The 18942-nt window shown below is 40.7% G+C and overlaps 1 protein-coding gene across 2 annotated transcripts in view; it reads right to left on the bottom strand.

Moving 5' to 3' along the window:
- Positions 1 to 255: 255 nt before the first annotated feature.
- igsf11 (immunoglobulin superfamily member 11) overlaps positions 256 to 18942 on the bottom strand; it is a 170371-nt gene continuing 151684 nt past the window's right edge. The window contains exons 4-8 of one of the 2 annotated variants that reach the window (XM_061720228.1): positions 11525 to 11732; positions 9128 to 9334; positions 6818 to 6940; positions 4170 to 4317; positions 256 to 2224 (exon numbers count right to left, since the gene is read on the bottom strand). In XM_061720228.1, the coding sequence (XP_061576212.1) occupies positions 1606 to 2224; positions 4170 to 4317; positions 6818 to 6940; positions 9128 to 9334; positions 11525 to 11732 (1305 nt within the window). In that variant the 3' untranslated portion in view covers positions 256 to 1605. The remainder of the gene's footprint in view (positions 2225 to 4169; positions 4318 to 6817; positions 6941 to 9127; positions 9335 to 11524; positions 11733 to 18942) is intronic. The other variant, XM_061720229.1, reaches the window with a different exon arrangement.

The following is an 18942-nucleotide window of genomic DNA, read 5'->3' as shown; positions in this document are numbered from 1 at the left end:
TTATGCTGCTATACTGTATGTGTAGAGGGAAGTGCAATAATGCTGCTGTAGCAAGGTATTTTTTTTGTGTAGAGGTGTTTTTTTCAGGACATTGGGAGGGGGCATGCAAAGAGCGGGGGGATATGACGATGTGTTTTTGCTTATTGTGATTTTATATGTTTTTTGTTATATATGTGGTGCCTGGAGTCTCTAGTTTGTCCAAGACAAATTTCTCTCAAGAGAGACAATAAAGATTATCCTTATCCTTATTAATCGTCATACTACCACGCTTAGCGAAGCAACCACCCGTGTGTATTAACCCTGCCTTGGTCAAAAGCAACGGTCATTTTTGATTTTGCAGTCTAGTCAACATGTTAAATGGTATATCGTGCTGTTTACTTCTGACGGCAGCTCTGTAGGTGTTTTGGCAGGGATTCGGTTAAAGGAGCTGGGAGCAAAGCTAACTTTGATTGACGTACGGTGGACACGTTCCCATCAGCTTCTCGAGTAACACGGCTGGGCCCAGTACAAAGAAAAACTGCTCTTCATAAACCAGTGGGTCATGTGACCTAATGGTTCGTCCATTGTTTATTGTTTTAGTCCAAGGGCTGACACATTAACCTTCTTGTGATATCCGGCCCCCATGTGGTCAGAACTGGTATTGCTACACAGAGTGGCTTCAAACTCGCAGTGTTTTGTATTTTAAAGGTGTAATTGTTTGATTTATGTTTTCTTTTTGAACCATGTGATTAGTAAGACTTTTGCCAAATAAGACAGTAGCTTTGATATCAGTTTGCTTTGAAAAGTGCAAAAACATAAACAAAATGCTTGCATTCAGTTAAGCATATTAAGCAATGTAAAGCACCCAATAACCCCCTCCCACTCTGAGCTTCTAAGGCCATTTGAACCGTTGTCCTTTCATTCTTGCACTTTCATGCGTTTGGTTACTGCAAGCCCACATTTCAACATTCACTTTTTCATTACATAAGCCTTCTTGTTTTTGTTTACCATTGCTGTCAATCCAAAACAGAAAAATACTGAGAAGAAATCATTAGAAGTAAATCCGACTTCTTTTGTTATCCTGAATTAAAGGACACATGCATTAATGTGGGAAAGCACGCTTGCTTCTGTCTGACCATGCAAATGGACACGCCGAGATGACAATACTTGCTTTGAGTCCAGAGAAAAAAAAGGAGAAAAAAAAAACAGTCTCTCTTTCACACACGCACACACACTCACACACACATACACACACAAACAATCATCGCAAAGATCCAGCCCTGAATAAAATCAGCAATTTTGAGCGGTGCAACTCCAAGTATTTGGAAACTTGTTCCCACTGCATCCACCCGAATAAAATCCATCAGTAAAGGGATACCATGTAGCTCCTGTCTTTAGAAATCAGCATCCTGTCCATCAAGGAATTGGCATTAAATGAACTCTGCACTGTAAAATCCCAGTATGTTTTAAGATAAAAAGGTAGAAACATGGAGAAAGACACAACTGTAAAGGGCAACGGGCTGCTTCGGCCCATATGCAGTATGTTTTCAATATTGGATTTCAAACTTCAAAACCAAACACTCATTTAGTCTTGTTATCAAAGCGGTTGATTCGTCAAATCAGATCTCAAACCAGCGAGCCTGCTCTGCTCTGTGCCGGCACCATGACGGGCACCGCCCCCATCCGCTCCAGCGTCGCCTGGCTCACGGCGTACGAGTGTGTGTGTTGCCCGTGCGCCGACGTCACCACTGGCTTGAGGCTCACAGAGCCGTTGCTGCGCACCATGGCGGGAGGGGAGGGGGCAGAGTTTGTGGTGACTACCAGAGTCTTGGGCGGTGGGAGCGTGTGGCTGCCGTTGGCAAACGCTGTGGCCGTTATGGGCGGCGCATGTCGGGGCAGCGGGGTGGAGCCTGGCGCTGTGACCGCCGGGCCGTGGCTATGCGGAGCGTTCTGGGTTTGTCCGTGACCATGAGCTCCGTGCGCTCCGTGCGCTCCATGCGCTCCGTGCGCTCCGTGTGCTCCGTGCGCTCCGTGTGCTCCATGTGGGGCAGTCGCAGCGGAGAAGGTCTGGCGAGTGTCTCCGTTGTAGCGCGTGTAGGAGTTGGTGTCATAGTTGGTCTTGGGGTTGTGCCAGTAGCGACTGTTGTAAGTGTTGGTGGAGGTCAGCGTGTCATTCTCCGAAGATGAGGCATCTGCATGGAAAGCCTTCACTGATGATGACCTCTTTGGAGGAAGGTCATCCTCTCTGTTGGAAAGAGAAGTCAAAGGGAGTCACTTTAGTTAAAAGCTAACCCTAACCCACTTTTTTGCCTTCATTCCGACTCCTACGCTCCAAACCCTATAAATAGCTGGACCAGACTTACCCAGACAAATTTAAAGTGGACATGTTATAAAATGAAAATAAATCACATTTTTTGAAGTTGAGAGAATATATTTGGTTTTCTGAAGTGATTAAACATCAAAAGCTCACTTTGGTTGGTGCCCCCTTGGTTTTTAAAATATGTCACTCAGCAATCTGTTCAGATTTGGAGGGTACTGTGACACCACTGACCCTGGTCAGAAAAGATATATCCAGCTTCTCCAAATGTATGTCCAACACACTTTGCTGCATTTACTGCATCTCAGAAGTGGGAAGCACCAAGCTGTGACACTTATTTCAATAGATGCTCACTGGAGAGGGGTGGAGTCTAGTTAGCTTGGTGACTACCCCCCTAAAAGCAGCCATTATGAGAACTGTAGGGGAGTGGTTGAAAAGAACAACTCTGCTACTGAATTCATATAAATATGAAATGAAGCAAAATGTGAGCAAAGTATGTTGAACATATTCCATAAATAGCCCAGATAGCAAAAGATGTTAAATCAATGTTGAATTATTGTCAAAAAGGTTGATTTTTGGTTAAGGTCGACGATTGATGGTGGATCAACCATCGATCAATCAACCAATTCTAATGCCAACGTGTAATCAATGTGGAATCAACATACTCGGTCGCCGACTAGGCTTCAACATGGATTAGATGTTTCTGCCTAACCATATGTCAACGTTGATTTTCTCAGTTATACAATTGTGTCAACTTGTGGAATAAAGACCTAACAACATATGTCCTTTTATCAATAAGCGGGTATGTAAGATTAATATTTTCTAGACCTCATCAGATGGTTTGAATGCACAGCAAAAAAATAAATCTGAGCTAATAGGAGGTTTGAAGCCAGTATGTCCATCTTTGAGCATTTAGCATAAATATACAGTAATAACTCAATCTCCTCTGTTATGTTCTGCTGAGAGTATAAATCATGATTCTTTCTTCATCTTATACACAGATTTTTCTGTACTGTAACTGACTGCAATCATTTTAAATTACTCAATTCAATATTTTACTGTTTACAACAATGTAATTATGCTTCCTAGAAACACAAGATATATACATTTTGGATCAATTTCAGTAAACTTGAAGTATGCTGACATGACCTAAGATATGATTTATCTTAGCTGAGTGCTCCAAACTTTAAATCTACTTGCCGTGGAGTGCAGGCTTTGTTATGGCGCTCAAAATACACTTTATATTCCCCTACATGACCACGAAGGCACGACTAAATCCTGATGATATTTAAAATACTGCAGGGATAACACATATCATCCCTTTACTGTATGAAATAATACAAATGGAGTTGTCTGAGTAAACAACAGCTGACTGCCACAGATACACTAAACTAAGTACTTTAACTTTCATGAAGAAACGGCTGCTTTATTTCTAAGAAAAAAACATAAAACACTTCCAGCTTGTTGGCAAAATCTATATTTTTTGCAGTTTGTAGATAAGCAGGAAGCCTCAACCTATTTAAGATGACAGAACAACACCTTTTCTGGTGAAATGACAAAAAGAGAAGCACATCTCTGACATAATGACACTAACATGAGTAAAAGAGGATCCTGGTAAATGAAGAACTTATAGGGTCGTCAACATAATTCACATGGCCCAGCTTTCACCACTTCCTGCAAGCTTTAACTGTTCAACACACACAGTTCAGTGATATAAAATCTGATTAAAGAAAAAAATGCATTTTCTGAAAATCTGTGAATATTTAAGCAGATGATTATAAATAGATGATCAAAATATGAATAAATGACAAGTTAGAAGCTTGCTACTAACCTACCACCATTCACATTGTGTCCCAAGATAATGAAGACCAACCTGATCTCGTTGGGGATCTCCTCCTCCTCGTACTTGTTCTTGTTCTTCCAGTAGAAAAGTGTGACCACCACCAACAGGGCACAGATAATGACGGCCAGGACTCCCGTAGCGATGGTCCCTGCGATCAGACCCACACTCTGAGGCTGAGCTGCACGGAGCACAAACAGGAGAGTTTGACACATCAGCCAAATAGCAAGACAATCTTTAGATATCTGGGATCCGAAGCCAAAACTAGAAGTGCTGCAGAAAAGATATAAATGCAACTCCAAATCAGAGACAAACGCAGATTAAAAGAAAAATACAAGTGGACATTAGATATAGCAGTGGATTTGTGGATACATTTAGGCTTTCATTTCTTTGTGGACGGCATGAACCCAAAATATTTTGTGTTTCATTTGTTAATATACATTCATTTTTGTTCTTCAGGCTAGTGACTCAGTCCAAAACTAGTTAGTACATAGGCTGTTCATGAATACCACTTACAGTATAACTTATGTTATAAGTTATATAAGCTCATCCTATGTAATTTTGTGCTTGTGTTGTCCTCTCAGATGTAAGTCGCTTGGGATAAAAGTGTCTGCTAAATGACAGTGATAACCCTGTCCAGAGTTGGTGTTGACATCTTTGGGCTTGGAGGCTTTTTTTTTCTTCTTTTGAAAACAGCTGTGTGCGCCAGACCAAAGACAAAGATGGACCGTCTGGACTTATCAGCAATGAGGTTCAAAGCCAGCCTCTGTGGTTGTATGTGAATAAATCAGAGTCCTTGACAAGGAGCTTTTACACTTCCATTGTGACGGCATTAATGCAGAAAAGTAGGTTTGAGACCAGTTCAGAGCATTCAAGGCATCTGGACAAGCCTGGCCTGCCTGTTGTCCTGAACCATCACCAGCACAGAATGTGTGAAGAATTTTAAGAATAAAAAAAAAGAGACAATGATGACTTTGTACTGATGCTCGTCTGAAGACGTGTTTGCAGGAAGACTGGGACAAGATAACAACTCAAATGCTTCAAAGCACGGTGTCCTCAATGCTAGAATGTATTTTAAGTGTAAGGAGGAATAGTAAGGTTACAAAGTCATAAAAACTTTACTGTTTCAACCTTTTTGAACTGCGTTGCCAGTCTGAAATGCAAAGATGGAAGCATATAAACAGATAAAATGAAGTTGACAAAGAAAAAAAAGAAAAATCTCGGCTTCACACTGTCTGCACGGATGCTATAAATAATGATGTGACTTCAGTCACGGATTCAAAATCATGCACACTTTATTCTGTTTAGATGTTGTTGCACATAGAACAGAGCGGTGAGTCAGCCTGTCCAAGAGCTAGGAAATGTTAAAAACTTAATGATAAAGTAATATGATTTATCATGTCAGAGGATTACTCAAAACAGATGAATTCACTCCAAAAAATGGATTCAAGATTAGTTCAGAACAACAAACAGCAGAGAAGTAGGGCACCTGGTCCAGCGACCAGTTCACGCCCATGTGCAGGAGCAAAACAAACTAATACACGAGCTGCAAAAATTAAAATGTTGTCACTTTTAACAGAAGAATTTCCCGCCAAAATGCATGTACTGTACGTTTGAGGGAAATGAGGAAGTTCTTCCACAGGCAGACACTTCTTCTTAACCCAAGATTGTGACATGATGGTAAATGCATGAAACATGTATTTAAAAAAAAGCTCTAGAGGCCTATATGTGCTGTGAATTGTTTGCTTTTTTCTTTCCAATGCTTTTCAGATCACAGAAAGACAGAACAGCTGCCTGCAGGTCCCAGTTTTCAAAGATTGAAAACAAAGACGTGTCTGACAGACGTTCATATTTCTGTTACTGAGGGATCCTGTGGCTTGCTGTAAAATGCCAAAAAAGCAAGTTACAGTCATTCCTGTCAAGCTTCCCGAACTGTCTGACCCAGTGTGACCCAAGTCAACCCATGTGTCTTCTACTTGTCGTCAGATGTGACGAGTGCTGCTCTCTGCACGATGTTCAGGTCTTTTTCTCTGCGTGGTTGCACTGGTATCGCCTAAGACTATTTCTGACAAGTGTCACTCCGGATGACATCCGACTCGATCCCCACACGCCTGTCTGGGTTTTAGTGTTGGGATGACGCTGCTCTCGCATCCACGTACACAAGCACAGCTGTGTCAGCAGCTGGGTTCGACAGTTTTGGTGCAACACATGAAGTGATATTTTGAAATGTAGCATCAATGAAATGACGGAGTTTCCTTATCCTGGAAAAAGGTTTTCACATTAAGTCTTTCCATATTGATGTATGAAACAAACTGTTGAAAGACAATCTGAGAGGTCATTGTCTGTCTTTCAAGAGAGAGAGCAGTGATTTACAAACTTTCAGATGACTTAGACAACCATTATTGACTTCATGTAAAAACTCTTCTTTTGTGCCCGCTGGATAGCGTTCAGTGGAGACAATGCCTGCGGAACAACAAGACATTTTCTGCTAAATATAAATGTTTCTAACTGCCAGTAAAAACCTGTTCATGTGTGCAAAAAACCCCAACATTGTTTACAATATAAGGAGATTCATTGTTGAATCGATGTATACTCATCAGTCACAGTAATATGAGTCTAGGGTTTCAGGTTGATGGAAACGCAGCTCGAGTCCTTGCTGCAGAGTGTTTCAATTTACTTACGTGGTACAACCTGCACGTTGAGTACACATGTGCTTTTGCCAATGGCGTTGCTGGAAGTGCACTGGTAGCGTCCTGAGGTGCTGGTGCTGATATTTCTCAGAGTGACAGTGCCCTGCATCTGGTCTGGAGCACACAAACATACACCCCACGTGATTCAAGTGAAATAAACTCATTTCAATAGAATCAATACTGAAGCAGACAATTATATATACACAGCTAAGTGTATTATATTCTATTTTGTGTAAAGAGTACTATATTATTATCTCTCATCCATCCATCATAAGGGTGGGGTGCAACCTGTACATGTCGCCAGTCCATCACAGAGCCACACAGAGGCAAACGATCATTCACACTCACAACTAACATGCATGTTTTTGGACTCTGGGATGAAGCTGTAAAAAACTACTTGCAAGCACAGGGAGAGCATGCAAAATGCCTTAATCATAGGTCATATCAACAGAAATACAGGACAAAACTTGTAATGCACATGCAAACTTTAGAAATCCTCTACTGAACACCAATAGAGGGTGCTGTGTGACAGCTAACAGAAGACTTAAAGGGTGCTGATCAGTAAAATAAAAAAAAGGATGAATGGGTTGAGTTGTGACATTGAAATCATATTTTTGTACACTACTGGAGGTAGGTAGTTCAGATATATCTTCTCCGCTCGGTAATGACATGGCAGATGTAATTTTGCAACACTCCGATTGAAATGCAGGATCACATTACTTCAAGGATCAAATGCAAACAGCAGCTGAACACCAACAATATATTATATAGATTAAAACAACAACAAACAATTTATAGAGGGTGAAATCAATGTAAACTGCTTATAATATATTTCATTGTTGGTTTATTTGTTACATGCGCATACGACAATATTTTATTTTAACATTTTTGTTGCGCTTACTGTCTACTGTTTGTTTTATTTCAATGACACTTCAGTTTTAGCGAGACACACTTTGGACTCTTTGAAGCTCCTTAGCTGTTATCATTTCAAAGAACTGGTTACCAAATATGCAAATCAGTACCCAACAAAAGCTAATAATTCACATGTATTCAACAAAGCACGATCCACCTTTGTAGCCAGATTTGCAAGTCTAATTTACTTCTGTACGTCAAATTTCCATTTATTTCTTTGAGGGCGCTTCAATTTACTTTGCTTCATAGCTGTAGGAAAAATATACAAGTTGTCGGGTAATAGTGACTTGCTGTTTGCAGTTGATGTGATTGCTCCACAAAAGCCTTCTGCCGACCAGTAGTGTACAGAGTGGTGATGGAGATTACTTCACTGTGCAGTGGACACGGCTGGGAAAGAAAGGTCAGTCCACTAGACTGGGTGCTTTTCTGATGCTGAAAACCAAACACACCTTTAAATACACCTAGTTTTTTTTCTGGGATGACAAGCGAACACAAATTGTGTTCTTATTAGGTGGGTTTCCATCAGGGTACAACCTAAGAGGCTGATATTTTAGCGGGGGCGGACGTCCACCATGGACATCGTGTCTCCATTACAGTGAGGAACCCCAGTAGGATCTAGAAACTACCACTTGGTGGTGATAATGCACCACTTTTACTGTTGGCCTTCCGCTAATAAGTATGATAAAAAGGAAAGAAAAGAAAAAAAAGAGGACCAAAAAAATCAAATATGGATAAGGAGTTTAACAGATGGAAGAAAATGGTTCCTATTTTTCTTTGCTGTGTTGCACAGACAAGGACAATATTGATGAATGAAACTTGAGGTGGCTTTAAGAAGGCTCAACATCATCTCCTGCCCACAGAGTACCAAATCAGTAGCACAGGTCTTCAGGGCTGACACCTAAACCTGGGGAGTGCCTGGTTTTCACTCTTGCACAATTTGATTACTGAGTTGTTCTTGGTAATGGAGACCTCAAAAAACTGAAATAGAAACCCCCAAAGTGATTACAACTGTTCAACTTCTCACAGGATAAAATTAAGATTTGGAAATTTGGTATTCAGCATGAGGAAATAATGAAGAATTAAAACTACACAAAGACCACGTCTTTTCTTACTGACAAACATGAACTCGTTCATTCCATCCATCCATCCATCCATCCATCCATCCATCCATCCATCCATCCATCCATCCATCCATCCATCCATCCATCCATCCATCCATCCATCCATCCATCCATCCATCCATCCATCCATCCATCCATCCATCCATCCATCCATCCATCCATCCTCCGTCACTAGGATCAGTGGAGGGAAACCTTCGGGTCTGGCACATGGTGGGTGGCGGTGATGGAGGAACTGGGGTCTGAGCGCTGCTCTGAGTGTGAGATTTACCAGCAAAGGTGGGGCAAAAGGGAACTCCGACGGCCAGCTTGTTTGTTATACCTTGCATGGCGTTGTGCGGCAGCCTGGGCAGCGCGTCCAGCTTCTCCCAGGAGTAGGACGGCGTGGGAATACCTTCCTCCGAGCTGCAGAACAGCATGATGTCGCTGCCGACATCCAGCGTGCCCTGGATGCGACATGCCGGCACCGAGGGGGGCACTGGCAGATGGGAAGAGTGGGTGGTGTCGCGTTAACCACTTCATGAAGCAAAAAGTAATGTTTACCTCATTTGCAGCGACAATTACATGAAGAGCTGAAATATCTTTATAAAGAACACAAGCAGGTTGATGCTGGTTTGAGAACTGGCTGTTCTCATACACCTCAGTCGGGACAGTGTGTAAAATGGAAATAAAAATGGGATGCATGGATATGCAGATATTAAAAATCCACATTTTATTCACAATGGAACATAGATAACATCAAATATTTAAAGTGAGGAGATGTACCATTTTAAGAAAAACAAAGTAAAACATGAACTTGATTGCAGCAAAAACGTTTCAAAGACATTGGACACAGCAATGTTTATCAAAGTGTGTATCTTTTAACAGCAGTGCATGTGCCAGTGGAAACTCAAGAAAGCAGCAGCTGGAGTTTTGGGAGAGGAAGGTTGCCCCATTCCTGCCTGATAGAGGATCAAGCTTCTCTACAAACCTTTTTGTCTTTTTTTTTGTTTCATGACGTTTCCAGTTGGTGAAGGGCCTGGACTGCAGGCGGTTTAGTACATGGACTCTCCCACTGCTAAGCAATTTATTTCTATTGGATATAGTATTCTGTAAAGATATTATCTGGATGGGAAATTATGTTGTTGTAAACCCTGTATATACTTTTCAGCATTGATGTTTTCCTTTCCAAATGTGGTTGCATTCCATAGACACTAATGAATTCCTATACCGTCAGAGAATTAGAGTCATTTAACTTCTCTTTTCCACAGTGAACAGTGTTCTCAGTGAACGGTGATTTCAGGGAGTGCTCCTGAGTCTTTTTTCATGACAGAAAATCACCCAGTATTGATTTTTGACCTGACCTTGGGCTTAGAGATTTCTTCAGATCTTCTGCGTGTTCTGATGACTATTATGATGATGAGTTATTAAAAGCAGTCACAACTTCACACTTAGGAACATTATTCTGAAACTGTTTCACAATCTATAGATGCAGTATTTCACAGACTGACTCATCTTCTGAAACACTGACTGTCTAAGATCCTCTTTTGATCACTGACCTGCTGCTAATGAGCCTAATTAGTAGTGAGATGTTCGTCCAGGTTTTTCTATTTCCAGCCTTTTGTTTCCCATATCCAAACGTTTTTTGAGCTCTATTACTGCCATCGCTTTCAAATATAATATTTTCAGAAACGTCACTTTCCGTTTACAACATCTTATCAGGGGAAGGTCGATCCACTTTTCAGTAAAAAATATTTGGGAGAAGGAATTAGGCACAACCTTACAACAAAAAGCCTGGCTAAATATCTGTGAAAGAGTACATTTCCCATTTACAAGCAATAAAATTAAGGAAGCTAACTTTAAATTCATCCACAAATTCTACTTAACTCCAATAAAAATGCATAAAATATCAAAGGATATTTCATCAAAGTGTCCAAGATGTAAAAAGATGGAGGGGACATTCATGCATATGTTCTGGGAATGTGACCGCTTACAAAATTATTGGAAATCAATTCACTCCCTAACACAACTAATCCTAGACAAAACATTTGATTTAAGCAGCAGTTTATATTTATTAAATGACACATATAATTTACAACTACATAACAAAAAATGCAGGATATGAATTTTGATAACTTACTTTGCAAAAAAATGTATACTTTTATTTTGGAAGAACGATTCCCCTCCATCTTTTAAGACTTTCATTGACCAAATCACAGCATTTCTACCATTAGAAAAGCTAACATTGGAAAAATATAACCGTGGCCATCTTTTTCAAGAATTTTGGTTCCCATTATTTTCTGGCTTAGAGCTTCATTCATTGTAAACTTCATCGTACGCTGATTGCTGTTTTATTGTTGTCATTTACTTTATGTAACCTATGTATCTGTAGGTATTTGAGTTTTGATGCCCCTACTGGTACTTTTTTTTTTTTTTTACAGTTTATTTATTTTTTATTTATTTTGTGTGTATGTTTTTGTGTTTTTTTGGGAAAAAAAAAAAGAAAACAAAAAAAAAAGAAACGTCACTTTCCACATGTAATACGTTTTCTGTACTCCATTGGAAAACAAAAAAATGGGTAATAACGAGATCAGCAAATCAGTTAACTCTTATTTTCTATTCACTGTTTACAGTGTCCCTACATGTTTGTGGATGTTGTGGTATTTTGCGGTGATGTGAGGTTACTCACCCAAGACCGTGAGCCCAATGACACCAATGTTCCGCCCCCCTCTGTCCGGGAAGTTGTTGACCAGGCACTGGTACGTCCCAGTGTCGGACAACTGGGTGTTGTTGATAAAGATGGAGGCACTTGTGCTTGGCATGGTGGCCACGAAGCCCACACGACCATGGAGTTGGTTGGTGAAGCTGAACACCTGGCCACCTTGGTAAATTATCACCTGGGTTGCGACGGCACAAGAAGTGAATGAAAGACAGACAGAATAGGCGAGAGATTTTTGTTTTGTTTTAAAGTACAGAGTGAAAGCAGCAAAGTAAACAGGACAGGGCGGAAAGAAGAGAGAAACATTGGTATAAATGTCAGAGAAAAATGAATAAAAGTTGAAATTGAAGAAATTCAATAATTCATCCATTTTTGCCCAGAAAAAAAAAGTATCCAGAAATTGATGAACAAATGTTAGTTCCATATTAGTTCAAGAAGATTTGCTATTTGGTTTGTTGGTAATTTCTTTGCTGGTCTATTACAGCTTTCTTTCACTAGAGGGAGACCCACTTCTACTGCAAGGGGAAAATAGGAAAGGGGAAGTCTAACTAATGGAGTGAAATGATTTGTATTACCCAAAAAGAAAGAAAGAAAGAAACAAACAAACAGACAGACAAACTAAAAAACGAGTGGTCTTTCCTTAGTTGAGTAGGGTGATTTTTGGGGAAAGGGTACACAAAGTAAAGTAAAAGTATGCACTTTTGGTGGTACTGTAAGGCTCTTACGATAAAAGCATCCACTAAATGGAATGCATAATTGAAAACATTTCCACTTGGAAATATATAAACTACAAATCTGATGAGTTCAAGAGCAGGAAAGCAGGCGGTCGTCTCGAAGGGGATCAAATCCGGCGAGAAATCAAAGCAAATCCTAATCCTTTCCTACTACATCGGTGACCTTTATGAATAATCACAGCCCCGGCACACTGGAGGGGATAAAGTCACACCTTCAGGTAAATTTGTTCCAGGCCCAAATGAAAGAGCAGCGGAGGATCGGCTTGTTTAAAAACCTTCAAGGTTTGAGACGGGGCTGAACGGTTTGTTTGTGAGGCTGGGCCACATGCAAAACAGCTCTCACCCCTCAGCTGGGCCCACACAAAAGACCAAGGACCCACGCAGACACATGTCATGTGCACACTGCTGCACACAGCGACTCGCACAAAGGCGAGGCCTAGCATGGAGGGGAATCAGAGGGGCTTTTCACGTCGCTGAAAAGAGTCCTCATTGAACTGTTCAAAGACTCAGGCGGGGAAACAACCAGCACCAGTGTGTTCTTGTGTGCTTGTATATGTGTCTGAATATGTGTGTGTGTGTGTGTTAGGGTTGGAGTGACGGTTCTGATGAAAGTACAGAAGTGTGTATGCGAACGTGTCCTCAACCAACTGCCTAACGGTTGTAAATTGCACGGCTGCAATTTCCTGAGTGCAGTACGCTCGCTTTGTCCTCTTATGTGCAGATGAATAGACATTTCCTCAGCTGTGATGAGAGTCTGCAACTGCATCCTTTCTGCATGTGTGTCCCAGTATAGATTCATTTACTAACAAGGAGCACATCCCTTTTGAGATGTGTGAGAGTCAATGTGTGTGTGATAGATCCGCCATGGTAACTGCTCCTCCGTCTAATAATTGCATGGTGTCACTCGGTCCACTCCTTCCCCTTCATACCTTTGTGGAGGCCTGTTTCTTTGTTCCCCTCCATAACAGACGGCACCTGTTGCGACTCGGCTCTCTCGCAACATAATCTACTTGCTCGCTGAAACTGATCCAATCAATCGACCTCGCATGCAACATTCTGAGCTGAGGATTGGGCTCCACAGACACCATGTTCCACCCAGTCCCCTACCTTTTTTCCCACCACCTCCTGCATAGATCCATCCATATCTAAGCGTATGTATAAGCCACTTCATCCGCTCGCGTGACCCGGTTGGCTTTGTGGCCATGCCCAGGCAGAAAAGAGGCCATGGCTGGGGATCAGATGGCAGACGGCCCTAAGAACTCTAGCTGGACTAGCTGGACGCCCCACTGTTGGCCCAGCGGTAAACCTCTGCTTCATCCTTTCTCTCCTAAAATCCTACACGCAGAACAGATACAGAACAAGCGTCTACACAGTGACCCACATCCAGAGTTTTTGCCTTGCTCTACGATCTACGATGTACAAGTCAGTTTCTCTCCATCACTGTACCAGTTCTCTTATCGTATCCTGCGTCTAGTTCAGCCCGATAGGAACCCTTTGGCAGTAGACATGAGGGATACTGCCATCTTCATGGCTAAGCCCAAATAAATCTTTAACCCCTCCCCATAGCTCTCTTCAATTTACTGACTGAATACTGTCTCGTTCTATCCTTTGAGACATGTCTGAACAATATAGACCCATGTTTATCACTGCACCTCCGCTTTTACAGTTTATCCTGCTACAAACATGTGCTCTTTACAATATTGCCAACCACTTTACAAATAACTAATTAAATGTTGAGACTGCTCAGCCCGTTGTGTTTTCCTCTGTGGTGCATTCAAGGACATTAACAATGCACTCATTTGAAATCCGTGTTTGAATTTAGGTTTCCCTAATTAAAGTATTGGTCACATCGATATTTTTATCTAACAAAGGCGCAGATGGTTAATTTCAGGGACACCGTGCTTTGCGGAAAAATAAGATCAAATGAACACAGTAACAGCTCTGATCCATAATAGAAAAACATGCATTTTATTTGAATGCATAAGGAAGAACAGAAGAAGCCTTGAAAGGGGAAAGACGAGGAAAAAGTCCAGTTTTAGGAGAAATAAAACATAAGGACAAAGTTGGAGATGATTAAAGCATACTTTTAAGCAATAGTGCAGCTGCCCTTAATTAGGTAACACATGCTGGTTTAAGATGATTCTTGACTTACTATGGCTAAGTACTGTGCTAACGGTGCTAATCAGAGTTACATGTGACCTCTGAGGTGAAGCAGACACTTCAAGACAGACGGAGCAGTTGATAAAGTGGGAATGATCAGATTTTTCTCTTTCCGTAAAGCAGATGTGATGTGATGAACTTCTGCTTAGATTTTTCAGGTGATTCACTCGACTATACTTGGAACTTAAGCTGCGTAAAATCAAAGCTACTTTTGATCTTAAACCCTTTTCTTTAATTGGTACAATCCCACCAAATGAGCAAGTGATCTGGGGCTGGAGTAGTTTCAGTCTGGAGAACTAATCAGAGCTGTTAAACTGGGGGTTGTGGGCTCCAGTCCTCATGAAAAGCAGGATTTTGCCGGCTAAACTGACCATAAGAAATACTCTTGATACCCCGGCGGTTAAAATCCATACAAGCTGTTGCTGACCTGGCTCAGCAATATCCCTGCTGCGGCCCACCAGATGAAAAAATATTTCATCTGTGCTCATAAGTATGAAGTATCAGATTATTGAGGGAGTGTGTCAAAGCTCAGCATGTGAGTCATGGCAGCATGAAATCACAACCTGCCAGTCTTTTAACCGGGAGAACAGGGAGTCTCAGATAAACAACATGCCACGTTTGACTGAAAGAGTTCTGCATTTTTTCTGATGTAAACAGAAAAGAATGTTGATATTTTGAGAGTAAATGAATGCAGCATGTATTTGAGCCCCCCTAGCAGAGCGAGATCAATCTGATCATCTAAAATACCACGACAGATGCTCTTAGTTGCAGATTAACACACTTTCTCCACAACAGATTCAATATGACCTCAAATTCAACAAAGGTTAATTTTATGCATTTCTTACTACACTATATGCTTTTACTGTACACACATGTGAAAATGGCATTTTAAACATATGGAAATTAAGCATCAGGGCTAAAAAAATACAGGTTGTAGAGCAGGGGTGTCAAACTCATTTCACATCGGGGGCCACATACGGCCTCGGTAGATGTCAAGTGGGCCGGACCATTAAAATTATACCATACATGCTATATTATACCATGTATGGAAGTCACACTCAAAATATCATGTCTTTCCTTTGTTTTAGTTTAAAAAAGCGCAAGAACATTAGGAAAATGTGGAAATTCAATGAACATTCCTTTTACAAAACATTTCATGGAACACCTCATATTTCCTTATACAATTGTGCAATTTACTTTTATCATTCACATATATGCATTGCAACTGATCCCACTGATTGTGCAAAGGCACAAAACTTTAACAATTAATTGGTATTGAAAAATATAGTAATGCACTTTAAGATTAAATGAGATTTATAAAGAAGCAGATGGCGCATTGATACCACTGTTGTCTTCTACTCTGATCAAAACAGTGCGCCCCCTAGCGGATAATACATGAATTGCATCTTATTAAAAATTTGAATTCCATGTCTTTTATGCATTTTTTCACTTTTAAATGATCCGCGGGCCTGATCGAACCTCCTTGGGGGCCGGTTCCGGCCCGCGGGCCGTATGTTTGACACCCCTGTTGTAGAGTAACATTTGCTTCCATCAAGACAATGATTTTACAGTGGGGGTCTTGCATCTTTCAGCAAGACAATAGTTGAATGTGAAATGAAGAATATTTTCAAATACAAAAGAGAACCAAGGACGGTTGATCAGCTTGGATTCTACATCTGACAAAAATGAATACATCATTCTCCTACTAAAGGTCCAGCTACTGGTCTCCTCAGCTCCCAGATATACATGCACTGTTGCTGAAGGATGAGGGGATGCTGCAAACTGCTAAACGTCACCCGGACACAACGTTCTTGAGACATCAAAATGACCTTATATCTCCTTAAGTCCAGTCTGAGGAACATTCTCAGTCCAAGCTCAGTGACCTGTTGCCAATTACCCTAATTAGTCACATGATGTCTCTTTTTTCTACCATTTCATCCTCTAACCTTTTAATGCTCATGTTTGATCTTTTCTTGAATTGGGGTTAAATAAAAGACTGAATAATCATCTCCTTTTTTCCCTGGGAGAAAGTAGTTTAAAAAAGGACAAAACTTTCATCAGCACCTGAATGAAATTGAACATTTCTTCACAGCTTTCTGAAAACTTGATGACAGAGAAAAACAAATTCAATATCTGGTAATGTAGTTAAATCTGTTGGCTCTCTACACTAAATGCAAGGACATACACTTTAGATATATAAACTATTTTGATGATTGCAACTACAAAATGGGCTGCCGGAATTACTTTCACATGTGGTGGGAATGAATGAATGGATGAATGAATGAATGAATGAATTGTATTTTTGTGTCATGTCCGAAGACTCATCCCTTTACGGGATTATAAGACACCAGAAACAGAAAATCATCAAATACACAATATCACACACACTTAATTGGGAGCTGCACAATGTACACCGGAAAAAATAAATAAAAATAAATAAATCAATCAAAAACCAGAATGTATATTCTTACATATATGTTACTTTTCTTCGCCTATCCCACGCTTTCTCCAAATAGTCAGCAAGTGCAAATATTTTATGATCAAAAATCCATTTGAGTCTCTCAAATGGGAGTGGAGAGGAAACCTTGAGCTTTGATTGATGATTTATATCCAACAAACTGTTTAAAGAGCTCTAGCACACAAAGGTCTCATCTGAAGGTGCATATATGAGTTTGTGCGTGTGTGTCTATCTGGATTATGTCACATCTAGTGGGCTGGAAGAATGAGATCTGGACATTTGAACACAACAAAAGCATTATGGAGAGATTACTTTTAGAAATACATGAACACCCACGAACATCCAAACACAGGTACACACTGCTGAGCTTCACGCCAACATGCTGTAATCTCAACTACAGCGCTGAATCAGAGGAAACACAACCAAAGCAAATCTGAAATTTACACAGATATTTGGGGTTCGATGTTAATGGTTTCAACACTTCATAACTCAAATTAAAATATTCTTTACTGATTTTGAATGTGGTTTTAGCCGTGTGGGTTCAGCTTCATAAAAAGCTGTTGTAGACAGCTAGTTTTCAGAAAGTAACACTAGATGGAGAGGAGCTGTGACAATGGGCAGATCTCTGAACTGGTATAGATTGGTTACAAGGACCTGGTCCTATTTCAGAGATGTATAATTTGTCCAAGAAAGAGACCACTTAGAAGTGATAACGAGTTAAAATGAACATAATGAACAACGAAATAATGAGAACAAAGAGCCAGCAGCCCCAAAACTAAACAAAACCATTTGTTCAAAAATGCAAAAAAGAACCGATAAAAACATCAACAATTAAAGACAAACATTAAATTCATGACAAATAAAAGGGAGTAACAACAAACAAAACATTTGAGACAACAGACTTAATCCAACTCTTAAAACAGCATCACCGTGGTCACTGTGCTGAGGCTCCAAAGAGTTTACAGACAAAAACAGTAGAGCACACAGTCTGCAGCTTTCGCCATCTTTAAGCACTTTTAGATTGGATCCCGCCAATATTGCTGGATGACGAACACGTGTTTAACACGCGTTGGGTAATGTAAACACAAGGTGTGTTATTTGTCACCTCGTGCCTGAAGGCGAGTCAGGAGGTGTTATCTGCGTAACATAACGTACGCTGGGTGGGCGTGTGGAATGACGCATTCCTACGGGTTTTGCTTCTTGCAAAGCCCCTGTTTGTCATTTTTGTGACCAGTTTTTCGAATAATGGCTCATCCTTTGTGGTTCCGGACATATGAATGTTTATGGCGTCCTCGGCTTCTCGGCTGAGCAGCTTGCGTATTTTATAACATAATAAGAATACTCAATTTTAAAAAAAAACCTCCGCTGGTGGGTTGTACCAGAGACGTTCTATAAACGAGACAGCCCACTAAAGTTCGGTTTCCTGTATCTGTGTCACGTGACTGCCACGCCCCTTTAGGAGACCGGAAGTAGGTCCTGAGTCTATTGAGTCCTATGGGAAAAGTGAACGTGAGCACAGATTATTACCAATTCCTTCGCCCTATAGTAACCTAAGTAAATATGGGACCCATTTTTCAAAAGCCACAAACCTTCTGAACATTCTGACACCAAAATGGAAATTTTCAGACCGACAGATTAGGAGAAAATGAACTTTGTTTGAGACCTGTCTCTGTCTGAGCAACACACTCTCGCGAGATTTGGCTCTCATAGTTTTCCCATAGGATAAAATGAAGTTTAAAACTAAAATAAAACTTGCTTCTTTGCTTAATAATACTGTTATTCTTATTATTTAAGTATTTTTGGAATAAAGTTGTACTGTATCTAGTGTTGTATGTTCCAAAACGATGTGGGGAGAAGGGCGGCCACGCCCACTTAGGAGACCGGCAGTATACCATTTCAAACCATTACCAGTAACGGTAATGCGCTATCTTGTGTATAGAGGATCTTTGGCTCAGGTCAGGTGATCAACAAATCCCTCCCACGACCACCCTGCCTTAGTTCTGTTTACATTATTAGTTATTCGCAGGGCAGCTCAA

The sequence above is a fragment of the Cololabis saira genome, chromosome 4 (genome assembly GCF_033807715.1).
Source record: "Cololabis saira isolate AMF1-May2022 chromosome 4, fColSai1.1, whole genome shotgun sequence".
NCBI lineage: Eukaryota > Metazoa > Chordata > Actinopteri > Beloniformes > Belonidae > Cololabis > Cololabis saira.
The sequence above is the reverse complement of the archived record's forward strand: the minus strand, read 5'-3'. Positions and strand labels throughout refer to the sequence as shown.